This window comes from Pseudophryne corroboree, chromosome 12 (genome assembly GCF_028390025.1).
Source record: "Pseudophryne corroboree isolate aPseCor3 chromosome 12, aPseCor3.hap2, whole genome shotgun sequence".
Taxonomy (NCBI): Eukaryota; Metazoa; Chordata; class Amphibia; order Anura; family Myobatrachidae; genus Pseudophryne; species Pseudophryne corroboree.
The window spans coordinates 13759402-13775790 of record NC_086455.1 but is presented as its reverse complement, the minus strand read 5'-3'; the positions used below and the strand labels follow the sequence as shown (position 1 = coordinate 13775790).

At 49.0% G+C, this 16389-nt stretch overlaps 1 protein-coding gene across 3 annotated transcripts in view; it reads left to right on the top strand.

Annotated features, from left to right (window-relative positions):
* Nucleotides 1–16389, top strand: part of HORMAD1 (HORMA domain containing 1) — a 172129-nt gene that overhangs the window by 11135 nt on the left and 144605 nt on the right. For 2 of the 3 annotated variants that reach the window (XM_063947039.1, XM_063947037.1), the window contains exon 2: nucleotides 12557–12692. In XM_063947039.1, coding sequence (XP_063803109.1) covers nucleotides 12660–12692 — 33 coding nt within the window. In that variant the 5' untranslated portion in view covers nucleotides 12557–12659. The remainder of the gene's footprint in view (nucleotides 1–12556; nucleotides 12693–16389) is intronic. The other variant, XM_063947038.1, reaches the window with a different exon arrangement.

Genomic DNA, 16389 nt, shown 5'->3' with positions numbered 1-16389 from the left:
CATTCCACTAGGAAAGTGGGCTCTTCTTGGGCGGCTGCCCGAGGCGTCTCGGCATTACAGCTTTGCCGAGCAGCAACTTGGTCGGGTTCAAACACTTTTGCTAAATTCTACAAGTTTGATACCCTGGCTGAGGAGGACCTTGCGTTTGCTCAGTCGATGCTGCAGAGTCATCCGCACTCTCCCGCCCGGTTTGTAGCTTTGGTATAAACCCCATGGTCCTTACAGAGTCCCCAGCATCCTCTAGGACGTAAGAGAAAATTAAGATTTTAAACCTACCTGTAAATCTTTTTCTCCTAGTCCGTAGAGGATGCTGGGCGCCCGTCCCAGTGCGGACTAAATCTGCAAGACTTGTATATAGTTGTTGCTTTCATAAGGGTTATGTAGCAGTTGGAATCGGTCTTTGACTGATGCTGTTTTTTGTTCATACTGTTGACTGGTTGTGTATATTCCAGGTCATATGGTATGGTTGGTGTGGGCTGGTATGAATCTTTCCCTTAGATTAACAAAATCCTTTCCTCATATTGTCCATCTCCTCTGGGCACACTTCTCTAACTCAGGTCTGGAGGAGGGGCATAGAGGGAGGAGCCAGTGCACACCCATACTAAAAGTTCTTTATAGTGCCCATGTCTCCTGCGGAGCCCGTCTATACCCCATGGTCCTTACGGAGTCCCCAGCATCCTCTACGGACTGGGAGAAAAAGATTTACCGCCCTAGGGGAAATATTATTATTCATTTTTTTTTTTTTTTACTCTTACCCGGTGTGTTTTATATTACCACCTTTATCTGTTGTGTATTACGGCCCTCATTCCGAGTTGTTCGCTTGCTAGCTGCTTTTAGCAGCATTGCACACGGTAAATGTCAATCATTTACCGAACAACTCGGAATGACCCCCTACATCTCATGTTATACTGATCAAAAATGCCTCAATAAAAATTTCTCTAGCATCCATAAGGGATACTGGGGGAAACTAGTACGATGGGCTGATTCTGTTTCTTGTGAATAATGCAGCCAATCTTCACAACTCAGGGGGCTGAGGGAGAGGGTCCAGAGCGGTGAGTTCAAACTGGGGGCCCCGCTAGGGGGGTACCCCGGATCAAAGTGCGGCTGACCACGGGCGCGGCGTAAGGGACCCTCCCTGGGGGGTCCCGCTAGGATCCCCGTGTGTAAACTGGCACAAAACTGCTTGACTAGCACTTGTGTGATGTTTTAAGCTGTTTAGGAGACTTTGCCAGTATAAAAAATATGTATGGCTCCGGCGCAATTGGGGCGGAGCTTCCTCAGAGCTGGACTTTGGACGTTTTGGTGCCTTCCTCTGCTTACTGCAGCCATATACAGCACACACAGCACTTCCTGCCTCACAGACACCCTGTAAAACTGGTACAGGGTGTAGCAAAGGGGGAGAGACGCTTGTGTACACTATCCTGAGCATATTTAGGATTGCAATTGTTAGTGTTTACTGTGTTTTACAGAGCTGACAGTCTCACTGGGGCTGTGCAGCTCAGCGTGTGCTGGTATCATCCCTCTCTCTGTCTCCTCACCAGGGCCGGTTCTAGCCCTCTTGGCGACCTGGGTGGAAAATAGGGGCGTGGATTCATACAGGGGGCGTGGTCAGTTACGCCCCCTGTAGCGTTGTGCCCCCTGTAGAGTAGCGCCGCTTACACACAAAAAAATAAAATAAAATAAAAAATACTATCCCCGCTCCTGATTCCCGACCGGTGCAGACCTCCGCCGGCGCCGCTCCTCTCCTCTCCTCTCCTCGGATCTATGGGAGAGACGTCATGACGTCTCTCCCATAGCACAGCATAGACAGACACTAGAGGTCAATTATGACTCCTAGCGTCTGTGTCAGTCCCATAATGCTGTGCAGTGCGCGATGACGTCATCGCGCACCGCACAGCAAAGGTCCTCTCCACGAAGGGAAACTAGACGGGTAGCGTCTAGTTCCCTTCACAGCAGGGGGCACAGTAGCGGATCTTGCCATGGTGCGGCGCCCTCCGGAAGGCAAAAGTCCTGCTTTCCCGTGGCAAGATCCGCTACTGCTCCTCACATACAGTAGGGCAAGCTTGCATTATCACTGGCTGTGTGTATGTGTATATTATTGTGCTTACTGTGAACATGGGTAAACGGGTGGTATTCAGTATACCGGCTGTTGGGTTCTCGGCACACAGTATACCGGCGCCAGAATCCCGACACCTTTTCTCCCTCTTGGGAGTCCACGACCCCCCGTGGAGGGAGAATAGATAGCGTAGCGCGCCACTGTGCCCGCAGTGAGCCCGCAAGGGGCTCATTTGTGCTCGACCTGCTGCCGGCATGCCGGCGGTCGGGATCCCGGCGCCGGTATGCTGGCCGCTGGGGACCCGGCCGCCGGCAACTCACACCACACCCGGATAAACACAAGCTGTGCAGTGTATGTCACACCAGATTCTCTCCATTATCTTCACAAAAGAGATAAGAGGCTGGGGGTTTCTTAAGACTATGATGTCAGATATGTCATCACAGCTCACTGCTAATGTGCATAAAACTCATCTACTGCAACAAGCTGTTGCATATTTAGCTTCTGGGGCTGATGCACAGCTCCCCCCCCCTCTCATGCAGGTGCACCGAAAGGGTGGTTTACCTGCGCTGCTATCTGATACAGATGATGATATCCAAGATGATGGGGATGACCTGGATCCCGTTAGTGGGGATTCCGATTCTACTGAACCCCTCATTTTGGCTATCACAGCAGTCATTTTTCTTTGTACAAAACAAGCCCAATGTCACTTTCCCTGATTCTCCAGAGTTAGATGACTTATTCAACCAGTCCTGGAAAAATGCAGACAAACAATTCCAAGTGTCCAAAAAGTTTTTGCGCCCTTTCCTATTTGCTCCTGAAGGTAGAAAATTTTGGGAGGAACCCCCTGGCGTGGGTGTCTCAGTCTCTGGCCTGCCCCGGGCTCCTTTACCATAAAGGATCCTGGGAATCGGAAGATAGAGACTACCCTTAAGTCTATATACACTACAGCCGGCCTCTCACAAAGACCGGTCATTGCGGGTTGCTGGATGACCCATGCTATTCATTCTCGAGCCATTCAAATTCAGGGGGGTCTCTCGGAGGATATGCCCTTAGTTACTATAGTAATCCTACTGAAGCACATTCAGGACACTACACATGTCCTCTGTGATTCCCTCAAGGAGATGGGGAACATTAATGCTCGGACGTCTGCCATGGCAGTGTCGGCACGCAGGGCCTTGTGGTTGCGTCAGTGGATTGCGGTAGCAGAATCCAAACGTAGTGTGGAATCTCTCCCCTTTTCTGGGGAATGACTTTTTGTGGTTGAATTGGATACCTGAATTTCCAAAGTTACGGCTGGGAAATCCACATTTCTCCCCTCTGGAGCCCCGCCAGCGAGACGCTCCTATCCGGGGCCGTCTCTCCAGTCCTTTCAGTCTCACTGATTTCGATCGAAGGCCAGCGGTGCCTCCAATGCGGCTAGAGGCACCAGAGGTAAGTCCAGAAACCCTGCAAGCCCCAGTTCTCAGGACCAGTCCATCGGTTCTGCTTCCACTAAGGCCTCAGCATGACGGTGCCCACCCACCCCGAGGGGATCTCGAGGTGGGAGCTCGACTGCGTCACTTCGGCAGCGTCCGGGATGCCTTGGTCAGAGAGATCGTTTCTCAGGGCTACAAGCTGGATGTCACGATCCGGGTATCTGGACGCCATTTCTTACCTATCAGATGCCTCCTAAGGCTGGCTCAGCGCTCCAGGACCGGATCCCATCTGTTATCCTGATGTGCACATTCCCGCATCCTCTCCTGTCTCTCTGGACGCAGTCACAGTAACGCCTTATACATCTGGCATGGCGTCTCCCGCGGCCTCCGCCGCCGTCCCTGAGCTTCTGCATTCAGAGTGGCGATTACGTCAGCCACGGCCTCCGCTGTGTCCGCGTGGTCGGATGTGCATCTGTCAGTCTGACGTCTCCTGTCTCCGGTGGCCGGCGCCGCCATTACTGTTTTCCAGACCACATGGATTACAATCCAAACTTCCCTCCAAGTGTCTGCATGGGTGCAGCCATCTTGGATTCTGTCAGCTGATCTTTCCTACCAATCCGTTGTCAGTATTATTAATTTGCATAATTGCCTAGCCAATGCCTTCCTTGCTGCAGGTATAAATAGGTTGTGCCTGAGCAAGGAAGGCGTCAGTGCTTTGGTTGTCAAACCTAGTTCCAGTTTGTCTCTCTTCTGTGAATGTCTTCCAGGTTCCAGCTCCTGTCTCCAGACTTCTGCTATAGAGACCCGCACCAGCATTCCATCTGCGGTGTAGCCTGACTCTCCGATCCGTTCTGGACTCACCTGTTTCTAGCTACAACATCACCTGCTTCCAGCTCAGCTTCCAGCAGTGTACAGCTTCTCTTAAAGGGCCGGTGTCCTTTCTGCAGTTTACCACTCTCCACCGGTATTATTATTTCTCCGCTCTCAAATTCTACATTTCATCTACATTGCATCGCTCTCAAGCTTTATTTATTATTTAACTGGTTCCAGCCAGTATCCACTCCGTGCCAACACCTGTCTGGTTCTAACCAGTACCCACAGCAGCATTTTATCTACAGCAGTCCAGCTTTCCCTGGAACACCAGCTGGTACGACCCTGGGCTTTCCTCATTGCTACAGTTGAGCCTGGTAAGGACTTTCCAACTTGCAGATAATAAGAATTGTCTCATACCACCAGAGCTCTGTGGCCCCTGCCACCCTGTAGTACCCAGGAACTGTATTATTATTTCTCTGCTGATTTTTATGTAACTTTTTACTGCTACTGTGATGCATGGAGTTTGTCATAAATAAATATCATTGACTTTTACTCAAGTTGTCGTGGTCACGCCTTCGGGCGGTTTCTCTTCATGTTACTTACATGTCCAGGGGTCTGATACAACCTCCCAGGTTCCGGTACATCTCAGCCCCTACAACTGAGGCTGCCTTCCGTCAGCTCAGGCCCTCAGTTGTGACAGTAAGCACTGACCTAATGAATCCAGCCGGAGACCAGGATCAAGCGGCCAGGCCGATGCAAGAACTGGCAGCCCGACTTGAACATCAGGAGGCTGCACAGGGCCACATCATCCGCTGTCTCCAGGATCTCTCTACTTGGCTGGATGGGATTCAGACAACTCTCCGTGGATCAGACGCATCTGGGGCGTCAACCACAGTGACTCCAACTATAACCCCACCCACCTTACCCGTTTCTGCTCCACGTCTTCATCTTCCAACGCCAGCAAAATTTGACGGATCTCCAAGATTCTGCAGGGGATTTCTCAACCAGTGTGAGATTCAGTTTGAGCTACAACCTGGCAATTTTCCCAGTGACCGTACAAAAATTGCCTACATCATCTCTCTTCTCAGTGGCTCCGCCCTTGACTGGGCATCACCGTTATGTGAGAGGTCCGACACCCTGCTATCTTCTTACACTGCATTCGTGTCAACATTCAGGCGCATCTTCGACGAGCCAGGCCGGGTAACTTCAGCTTCGTCTGAGATTCTCCGTTTACGCCAGGGATCACGTACTGTAGGACAATATCTTATACAGTTCCAGATCCTGGCATCTGAACTGGCATGGAACGACGAGGCCCTGTATGCTGCATTCTGGCATGGTTTATCCGAGCGTATTAAAGATGAGTTAGCTACCAGAGACTTACCCTCCAAGTTAGATGAGCTAATCTCACTTTGTACGAAAGTTGACTTACGTTTCAGAGAGAGAGAGCAATTGAGCGTGGAAGATCATCTGCTCCAAAATCTTCTGCTCCTCCTCCTCGCCAACTGTCACCAACTAAAGATGAACCCATGCAAATTGTCCGTTCCCGTTTAACTCCTGCTGAGCGCCGAAGACGTCTCTCTGAGTCTCTTTGTCTTTACTGTGCAGCTCCGTCTCACACCATCAATGCCTGTCCCGAACGTCCGGGAAAACTCCAAACCCTAGCTCGCCCAGGAGAGGGCCGGCTAGGAGTAATGATCTCCTCTCCATCTCCTCATGATTGTAATCTCCCAGTCTCGCTTCAAGTTGCTCAACGTTATCGGAACGTCATTGCCCTCCTTGATTCCGGAGCAGCTGGGAACTTTATTACTGAAGCCTATGTTAAACAGTGGTCCCTACCCACCGAGAGACTTCCTTCCTCCTTTTCCTTAACTGCCGTGGATGGCAGTAAAATTTTTGATACTGTTATTGCTCTAAGGACTCTACCAGTTCGTCTGAGAGTGGGAGTTCTTCATTCCGAACTTATTTCACTTTTAGTGATTCCAAGAGCCACACATCCTGTGGTCCTGGGCCTTCCATGGCTCCGTCTTCACAATCCTACAATTGATTGGACGACTACGCAAATTCTGGCATGGGGTCCCTCCTGTGCTGAGACATGTTTGTTTAAAGTGTTGCCTGTCTGTTCTTCCTCCCCCAGGTCGTCTGATGTTCCACCTCCTCCATATCAAGATTTCACGGATGTGTTCAGTAAAGCTTCTGCTGATATCCTTCCTCCTCATAGAGAATGGGACTGCCCGATTGATCTCGTTCCAGGGAAGGTTCCACCTCGAGGCCGAACTTATCCGTTGTCTCTGCCTGAGACGCATTCTATGGAGGAATACATTAAAGAGAACCTAGTAAAGGGGTTCATTCGACCTTCTTCTTCTCCAGCCGGCGCAGGCTTCTTTTTTGTAAAAAAGAAAGATGGTGGTCTGCGGCCGTGCATCGACTACAGAGGTTTGAACGACATTACCATCAAGAACCGTTATCCTTTACCCCTGATTACTGAGCTCTTTGACAGAGTTAGCGGAGCTACCATCTTTACAAAGCTGGACTTGAGAGGTGCATACAATCTCATCCGGATCCGTGAGGGTGACGAGTGGAAGACCGCATTTAACACCCGTGACGGACATTATGAGTACCTCGTCATGCCCTTCGGATTGAGCAATGCTCCAGCTGTCTTCCAGCATTTCGTCAATGAGATCTTCAGAGACATTCTATACCGTCATGTCGTGGTCTATCTAGATGATATCCTCATTTTTGCCAACAATTTAGAGGAACATCGTTTTTGGGTAAAGGAGGTTCTGTCCCGTCTCCGTGTCAATCATCTCTATTGCAAATTAGAGAAATGCGTCTTTGAAGTCAACTCCATTCCGTTTCTAGGGTACATTGTGTCCGGTTCCGGACTAGAGATGGATCCTGAGAAACTACAAGCAATCCAGAATTGGCCGGTACCCTTAACCCTCAAAGGGGTCCAGAGGTTCTTAGGGTTCGCCAATTATTACCGAAAGTTTATACGAGACTTTTCCACCATTGTGGCGCCTATTACTGCTTTCACCAAGAAGGGTGCTAACCCGTCCAAGTGGTCTGAAGAAGCCATGCAAGCTTTTCATCTTTTAAAACAGAGGTTCATCTCTGCGCCTGTCCTGAAACAGCCTGACATCGACTCTCCTTTCATCTTAGAGGTGGATGCCTCCTCCGTTGGAGTAGGAGCGGTGTTATCTCAGAGGGCTAAAGATGGCCATTTACATCCTTGCAGTTTCTTCTCACGGAAGTTCTCCCCAGCGGAGCGCAACTATGCCATTGGCGACCAGGAGTTGCTTGCCATCAAGCTCGCTCTAGAGGAGTGGAGATATCTGTTGGAGGGAGCTTCTCATTCTATCACCATCCTTACAGACCACAAGAACCTTCTATATCTGAAAGGCGCACAATGTCTCAACCCTCGTCAGGCCAGATGGGCACTTTTCTTTTCCAGGTTCGACTTTAAACTCCAGTTCTGTCCGGGCTCTCAGAATCGCAAGGCCGATGCCCTTTCCCGCTCATGGGAGCAAGAAAATGAGTCAGAGTCTTCAGACAAGCATCCTATTATAAATCCGTTGGCATTCTCCACGGTAGGGATGGACTCTACGCCCCCATCAGGGAAAAGTTTTGTGAAGCCGACACTAAGGAAGAAGCTCTTGCATTGGGCCCATGCTTCCCGCTTTGCCGGACATACAGGTATCCAAAAAACCCTGGAGTTTATCTCTAGGTCCTATTGGTGGCCAACTCTGAAAAAGGACGTTTTGGAGTTTATTGCATCTTGCCCAAAGTGTGCTCAACATAAAGTATCCCGCCAGTCGCCTGCGGGGCAACTGGTTCCACTATCTGTTCCCCGTCGACCATGGACCCATTTGTCGATGGATTTTATTACAGATTTGCCCATGTGCAACAAGTTTAATACCATCTGGGTGGTAGTTGACCGGTTCACCAAGATGGCACACTTCATTCCTCTCACCGGTCTTCCGTCAGCTTCCAAGTTGGCTCAAGTATTCATACAAGAGATCTTTCGACTCCACGGTCTTCCAGAAGAAATTATCTCAGATCGAGGAGTTCAATTCACAGCCAAATTCTGGCGAAGTTTATGTCAAGTCCTCCAAGTCAAGCTAAAGTTTTCCACGGCTTACCATCCTCAGACCAATGGTCAAACTGAGAGGGTGAATCAGGACTTGGAGTCCTTCCTCCGCATCTATGTGTCCTCCTCTCAAGATGACTGGGTTCAATTACTTCCCTGGGCCGAGTTCTGTCATAACAACCAGTATCATTCTTCATCTTCTTCAACACCATTCTTCACCAACTTTGGATTCCACCCTAAAGTCCCTGAGTTCCAACCGCTTCCAGCAACTTCTGTTCCCGCAGTGGATATCACCTTGCATCAGTTTGCCAATATCTGGAAGAGCGTACGATCTGCTCTGCTCAAGGCATCGTTCAGGTACAAGAAGTTTGCGGATAAGAAGCGTCGGGCAGTTCCTGCTCTCAAGGTGGGTGATCGGGTATGGTTATCCACGAAGAATTTGAGGTTAAGAGTTCCCAGTATGAAGTTTGCACCTCGCTACATCGGTCCTTTTAAAATTGATCAAGTCATCAATCCTGTTGCTTACAGACTCCAGTTGCCTCCCTTCTTAAAAATACCCAGGACATTCCATGTTTCCCTGTTGAAACCGCTAATCTTGAATCGGTTTCATTCCTCACTTCCTCCAACTCCGAAAGTCCAAACTCAACGAGGCGTTGAGTATGAAGTAGCCAAGATCCTGGACTCACGTCACCGTTACGGTCAACTTCAGTATCTTATTGACTGGAAGGGTTATGGCCCTGAGAACGTTCTTGGACCAATGCTTCTGATGTCCATGCTCCTGCCTTGGTCCGGAGATTCCATTCCAAGTTTCCTCAAAAGCCAAAGAAGTGTCCTGGGGCCAGTCCTAAAGGGGGGGGTGCTGTCACGATCCGGGTATCTGGACGCCATTTCTTACCTATCAGATGCCTCCTAAGGCTGGCTCAGCGCTCCAGGACCGGATCCCATCTGTTATCCTGATGTGCACATTCCCGCATCCTCTCCTGTCTCTCTGGACGCAGTCACAGTAACGCCTTATACATCTGGCATGGCGTCTCCAGCGGCCTCCGCCGCCGTCCCTGAGCTTCTGCATTCAGAGTGGCGATTACGTCAGCCGCGGCCTCCGCTGTGTCCGCGTGGTCGGATGTGCATCTGTCAGCCTGACGTCTCCTGTCTCCGGTGGCCGGCGCCGCCATTACTGTTTTCCAGACCACATGGATTACAATCCAAACTTCCCTCCAAGTGTCTGCATGGGTGCAGCCATCTTGGATTCTGTCAGCTGATCTTTCCTACCAATCCGTTGTCAGTATTATTAATTTGCATAATTGCCTAGCCAATGCCTTCCTTGCTGCAGGTATAAATAGGTTGTGCCTGAGCAAGGAAGGCGTCAGTGCTTTGGTTGTCAAACCTAGTTCCAGTTTGTCTCTCTTCTGTGAATGTCTTCCAGGTTCCAGCTCCTGTCTCCAGACTTCTGCTATAGAGACCCGCACCAGCATTCCATCTGCGGTGTAGCCTGACTCTCCGATCCGTTCTGGACTCACCTGTTTCTAGCTACAACATCACCTGCTTCCAGCTCAGCTTCCAGCAGTGTACAGCTTCTCTTAAAGGGCCGGTGTCCTTTCTGCAGTTTACCACTCTCCACCGGTATTATTATTTCTCCGCTCTCAAATTCTACATTTCATCTATATTGCATCGCTCTCAAGCTTTATCTATTATTTAACTGGTTCCAGCCAGTATCCACTCCGTGCCAACACCTGTCTGGTTCTAACCAGTACCCACAGCAGCATTTTATCTACAGCAGTCCAGCTTTCCCTGGAACACCAGCTGGTACGACCCTGGGCTTTCCTCATTGCTACAGTTGAGCCTGGTAAGGACTTTCCAACTTGCAGATAATAAGAACTGTCTCATACCACCAGAGCTCTGTGGCCCCTGCCACCCTGTAGTACCCAGGAACTGTATTATTATTTCTCTGCTGATTTTTATGTTACTTTTTACTGCTACTGTGATGCATGGAGTTTGTCATAAATAAATATCATTGACTTTTACTCAAGTTGTCGTGGTCACGCCTCCGGGCGGTTTCTCTTCATGTTACTTACATGTCCAGGGGTCTGATACAACCTCCCAGGTTCCGGTACATCTCAGCCCCTACAACTGAGGCTGCCTTCCGTCAGCTCAGGCCCTCAGTTGTGACACTGGAGTTCGACAGTACTCCCCCCGCCAACGATTTTTCAAGTCAAGCTTACCAGCTTTGGAGGATATACAAGTTACGTTGCAACAGGCTTTCTTTTTCATCCACTAGGGGTCACTGGAGTACTCTTGGGATATGGACGGGGCGTTAGCCGGAATAGGCACATTTGAATATTTAAATTAGTAACTCTCCTTCCCCCTCCATACTAGCATAGAGACTTCAGTATTTTTCTGTGCCTCAGTCGGGAAGGTACAAGTGGATGAGGTTCCACAGTTTCTTCAATTTCAAGATTTTTTTTTTTAATTTTTTCTCCTCAATCCCTTCCCAGCTTATAAAGAAGCTTGGGTCTGGGATTGTTGGTGCTGCAGAAGTGCAGCAGATGGCTTGTCGGTGCTCATGAGAGGAGCCCCGCCATAGACCACAATCAGCAGAGCTGATTGCAGGCTAAGGCTGCAGAAGGAGCTGGACAGTGCTTAGAACAGAAGCCCCGTCATAGCCTCCACTGGGATCAGGTAATGAGCGGTGAGGAAGCTCACACTGCCGCCGCTCACTTGCTTTGTATGCTGGAGTTTGTTTTATTTTTTATAATGTAAATGTCTCCCTGCTGCCCTTCCCAGCCGCGGACTGCACAGCAGCCGCCGCTGGGCGCCAAGCCGCCGCCGCTTCCCAGCCGCCTGCTCACCTATCTGCGCTCCCCAGTCTCCTGCTCCATACCACCGCCGCTTCCCCCCTCCCTCCCGCGGTTAGCTTCTGCTAGCCGCTACCCTCCAGAGCTCCGGAGCCGCGAACGGCGGCTCTGTTGTCAGAAGGGGGGGAGGGAGAAGGCTGACCGCGGACAGCTCGCACTGCTGCCGTGGTCCGAGACCAAAGGGGGAGAGAGCGGGGAGGGGAGAGGATTGCCCGCAGGGAGGCCCCATAACTAAGCTGCATTTTAATGCAGCAAGCAGCTCAGGCTATTAAGCCTGTGGAAGGGGTCCAAGTTATTTTAATTAACTGCTGGGCACTATAAGGCTCTTAAGCCTATGTTACAAGTATATGTAAATATATGACTGTATGTATGTCTGTATATAATATAAATTCATATATCAGCTAACATTGTAAGGTCTTATCTTGCAATAGCAAGCACATGGCTGGACGCCATTCTGGCTCTTCTCCCAGGAAGTTGCTGCCCTACAACACTCGGCCACTGGAGGAGCAGGGGTGTTAGTAGGGATTTTTGTCCAGCACAGGTTTCACTATTGTAGTCCCACGTATACTGCACTGCGAATTTATACTAATTTCCCTTACGTGGTAATAAGTCAAGGGAATTGTCTGTCCTTCTCTACTTGTCTGTCTGTGTACATAATGAGTAAGGCTAATGCAAAATCAAACAAGCAGCTTCGCTGCAATGTCTGTGAGACTACCGCAGGCACAGTATGTCGTGCAAATACGACTACAAATACGCCTTGCCCTGATCCTCCTTGGGGGATGCTGGCGCATGTAATGACTGGTTTACAATCGGAATTGGCCTCAGCAGAGCGTCAGACGGCTAGATCTGAGGCTAGAGTTCCTCCTAAGAGGTCAGAAGGAAGGTCCAGGTCTAGCTCAATTCTGAAAAATCATTATTATTTGTATTATAACTTCACAGTTTCAGCTAGGTTGCTTTCTGACGATTCAATGCCAGACCTCATATCGCAAGAGGAACATGAGGAGAGGGCATTGGGCCAGGAGTCAGATAGTGAGGTTACTGATCACCTGGCCATTGATAATCTCATCAGGGCAGTACGTCAGGTTCTAAAGTTTGCGAAAACTGCAGCGAGTGATCGGGTCGGAATGACCCCCCTAATGCGTGTGCACACAGTGGGAGCTGGTGCACACTCCGTGCACGTTAGGTGTGACATGTCACAATTCGATCATCACGCAATCTCCATTTTTATAATGATAATTATATGTATATATTTATTTAGATACATGCATTAATAGTTCAGATGATTTTCAGTACCATATTCATGCAAATCTGCCTTTTTTTTTTTTCTTTTCAGTGTGACTATTTGAAGGAGTGAAAAAAAAAAAAAGGATTTCTCCAATATCAGATTATTGGACTAGCGTTACTTTTTATTTTCAGATTGAGAAGACCGATTGAAGATGGCAACAGCTCAGATGCACCGAAGTTCTGCGGTATGTTACTGACACGATCAGCACCTACATAGATGATGAGATTGTTCATTATCTGATTGCAGAACACGTGGATGCACAGTGTTCTTAATTATGCACTGATATCGATTTTAGCCCAAAACTTTTACATACTAAGAGTTACTGTATCTACAGTGTTTTCACTTTCAAATGCCATATTTCCTAGTCAAAATCCCACATTTCCTGTTACATTTTGTACTTAAAAAGATATAGTACATACTTAGGAGGGCATTCTTTTGCGGCTGCCACTTGATGATGCCTAACGGAGAAATTCAGTTGTTGCTCTGTTTGGGTACGATGAGTTGCGGGGAGACACTTTTCAGCTCACAGCCCACCGAGCTGGTGAGCTAAAATGTATGAAAAGTGACCCATTTGGGTGCCCAAACTGCACTTTTCACGTTGCGCCCTACGGCATGGAACGTCACCAACAGACCCACAACTTGCTCACCCCTCACGGCCAGATCTCACCCTGGACATGTGGATTTCTGTACACAGTCCTGTGGTACTGCATACAAAAATCTGTGAGTCCAGTTAGTACAGTAATTACGGAATATAGCCACACTTACACACGGACCCGACTAGATTGAATTGGCCCCTTAAGCATATATCCAATTAGCTATGGTAATGACTTCTGCTAATGAGCATGCCCAGGGCTATCCTATTAGCCTCAGGCGGGCGAAACTAAATCCCTGATAAGTTACCATTTTTTTACGCATTTGCGGCCGCAAAAATACATATATCTGCACAGACCCTATGTATTTTCGCTCGATAAACAGTAATTTCTCAGGCTAAAAAAACAGGCTGTAATTGGATATAATAATAAAACCATCGGGCAAAAACTACTAAACCCCCCCCTGCCACCCCCACCCCCCCCCAGTTTTTTTTCACATAAAAAACCAGTGCAGCTCATACCCCCTTTGAAAAAAGCTAGAGTGAGATTGCTGCGTAGAATTGTCTTATTCCGTTCCCTGTCCCCTTCTCTCTGGACATTGGCCCTCATTCCAAGTTGATCGCTCGCTGCCATTTTGTGCAGCGCAGCGATCAGGTTACAACTGCGCATGCGTATGCACCGCAATGCGCAGGCGCATCGTACGGGTACAAACAGCATCGTTGCTGTGCAATGCTTCTAGCGACGAATCCATTCGCACAACTGATTGCAAGGAGATTGACAGAAAGAGGGCGTTTGTGGGTGTCAACGGACCGTTTTCTAGGAGTGGTAGGGAAAACGCAGGTGTATCCAGGCGTTTGCAGGGCGGGTGTCTGACGTCAGTTCTGGGACCGGACAGGCTGAAGTGATCACAAGGGCTGAGTAAGTCCAGAGCTACTCAGAAACGGCAAAAAACTTTTTCGTCCTGCTCGGCTGCACATGCGATCACACACTTGCAAAGCGAAAATACCCTCCCCTAGAGGCGGCGTCTATCTGATCGCAGCGCTGCAAAAAGTAGCTAGCGAGCGATCAATCAACTCGGAATGAGGGCCATTGACTGTAGATTGAGACATTTCCATTCCCAGTTGTCACACTCCCCTCGGTTCTAAAAATGAGTGCCTCACCTTCTGCCCCTTCAGCCACTGCTGCTGCCCCTGCAGTGCCATGAGGAATGGATGTAGCACCAACAGTGATATCTCATATGAATAAAATCAAAAGTGAATCAGCAACCATGAATGAAACTAAAATACGTTTTTACTTGTCGGTGGCTTTGCTTTCATCCTTCTGTCCAGTTCATCCCAAACCAGCTGTATGGGGCGTAAGTCTAGAGACTGTGCTGGCCAATCCATGATTTGAAGCATACTACCTTGTTCTTTTTTTCAAAGATAGTTCTGGCATATCATGTATGTTATGGGTAATTATCTTGCTGTAGGATGAACCCTTGACTAACTAAGCATAGACCAGTGGGCATTGCATGGCACTGCAAAATGCTGTGGTAGCCCTGTTGGTCACTGTACAAGTCGATGATTTGGGATCCAGCAAAAGAGCCCCAGACCTTCACGCTTCTTCCTCCTTTTTAACAGTTGGTGTCCCAAGGATTTATTTACTAAGAAGAGTGTATAAGCCTGAAATTTAAAAGGACAATGTGTTTATTAGCAAAGCGTGGGGTGTTTTGCTATTAAAATCAGTGTCCTTTTACATTTCTCTATCGTCCTAGTGGATGCTGGGGTTCCTGAAAGGACCATGGGGAATAGCGGCTCCGCAGGAGACAGGGCACAAAAAGTAAAGCTTTAGGATCAGGTGGTGTGCACTGGCTCCTCCCCCTATGACCCTCCTCCAAGCCTCAGTTAGATTTTTGTGCCCGGCCGAGAAGGGTGCAATCTAGGTGGCTCTCCTAAAGAGCTGCTTAGAAAAGTTTAGCTTAGGTTTTTTATTTTACAGTGAGTCCTGCTGGCAACAGGATCACTGCAACGAGGGACTTAGGGGAGAAGAAGTGAACTCACCTGCGTGCAGGATGGATTGGCTTCTTTGGCTACTGGACATTAGCTCCAGAGGGACGATCACAGGTACAGCCTGGATGGTCACCGGAGCCTCGCCGCCGGCCCCCTTGCAGATGCTGAAAAGAGAAGAAGGTCCAGAATCGGCGGCAGAAGACTCCTCAGTCTTCTTAAGGTAGCGCACAGCACTGCAGCTGTGCGCCATTGCTCTCAGCACACTTCACACGGCAGTCACTGAGGGTGCAGGGCGCTGGGAGGGGGGCGCCCTGGGAGGCAATGTAAACCTATTTTTTGGCAAAAAATACCTCACATATAGCCTCCGGGGGCTATATGGAGATATTTAACCCCTGCCAGAATCCGTTGAAGAGCGGGAGACGAGCCCGCCGAAAAAGGGGCGGGGCCTATCTCCTCAGCACACAGCGCCATTTTCCCTCACAGAAAGGCTGGAGGGAAGGCTCCCAGGCTCTCCCCTGCACTGCACTACAGAAACAGGGTTAAAACAGAGAGGGGGGGCACTAATTTGGCGTTAGAAATATATAAAAAGATGCTATAAGGGAAAACACTTATATAAGGTTGTCCCTATATAATTATAGCGTTTTTTGGTGTGTGCTGGCAAACTCTCCCTCTGTCTCTCCAAAGGGCTAGTGGGTCCTGTCCTCTATCAGAGCATTCCCTGTGTGTGTGCTGTGTGTCGGTACGTGTGTGTCGACATGTATGAGGACGATGTTGGTGAGGAGGCGGAGTAATTGCCTGTAATGGTGATGTCACTCTCTAGGGAGTCGACACCGGAATGGATGGCTTATTTAGGGAATTACGTGATAATGTCAACACGCTGCAAGGTCGGTTGACGACATGAGACGGCCGACAAACAATTAGTACCGGTCCAGACGTCTCAAAAACACCGTCAGGGGTTTTTAAAACGCCCGTTTACCTTAGTCGGTCGACACAGACACGGACACTGAATCCAGTGTCGACGGTGAATAAACAAACGTATTCCTTATTAGGGCCACACGTTAAGGGCAATGAAGGAGGTGTTACATATTTCTGATACTACAAGTACCACAAAAGAGGGTATTATGTGGGATGTGAAAAAACTACCTGTAGTTTTTCCTGAATCAGATAAATTAAATGAAGTGTGTGATGATGCGTGGGTTCCCCCCGATAGAAAATTATTGGCGGTATACCCTTTCCCGCCAGAAGTTAGGGCGCGTTGGGAAACACCCCTTAGGGTGGATAAGGCGCTCACACGCTTATCAAA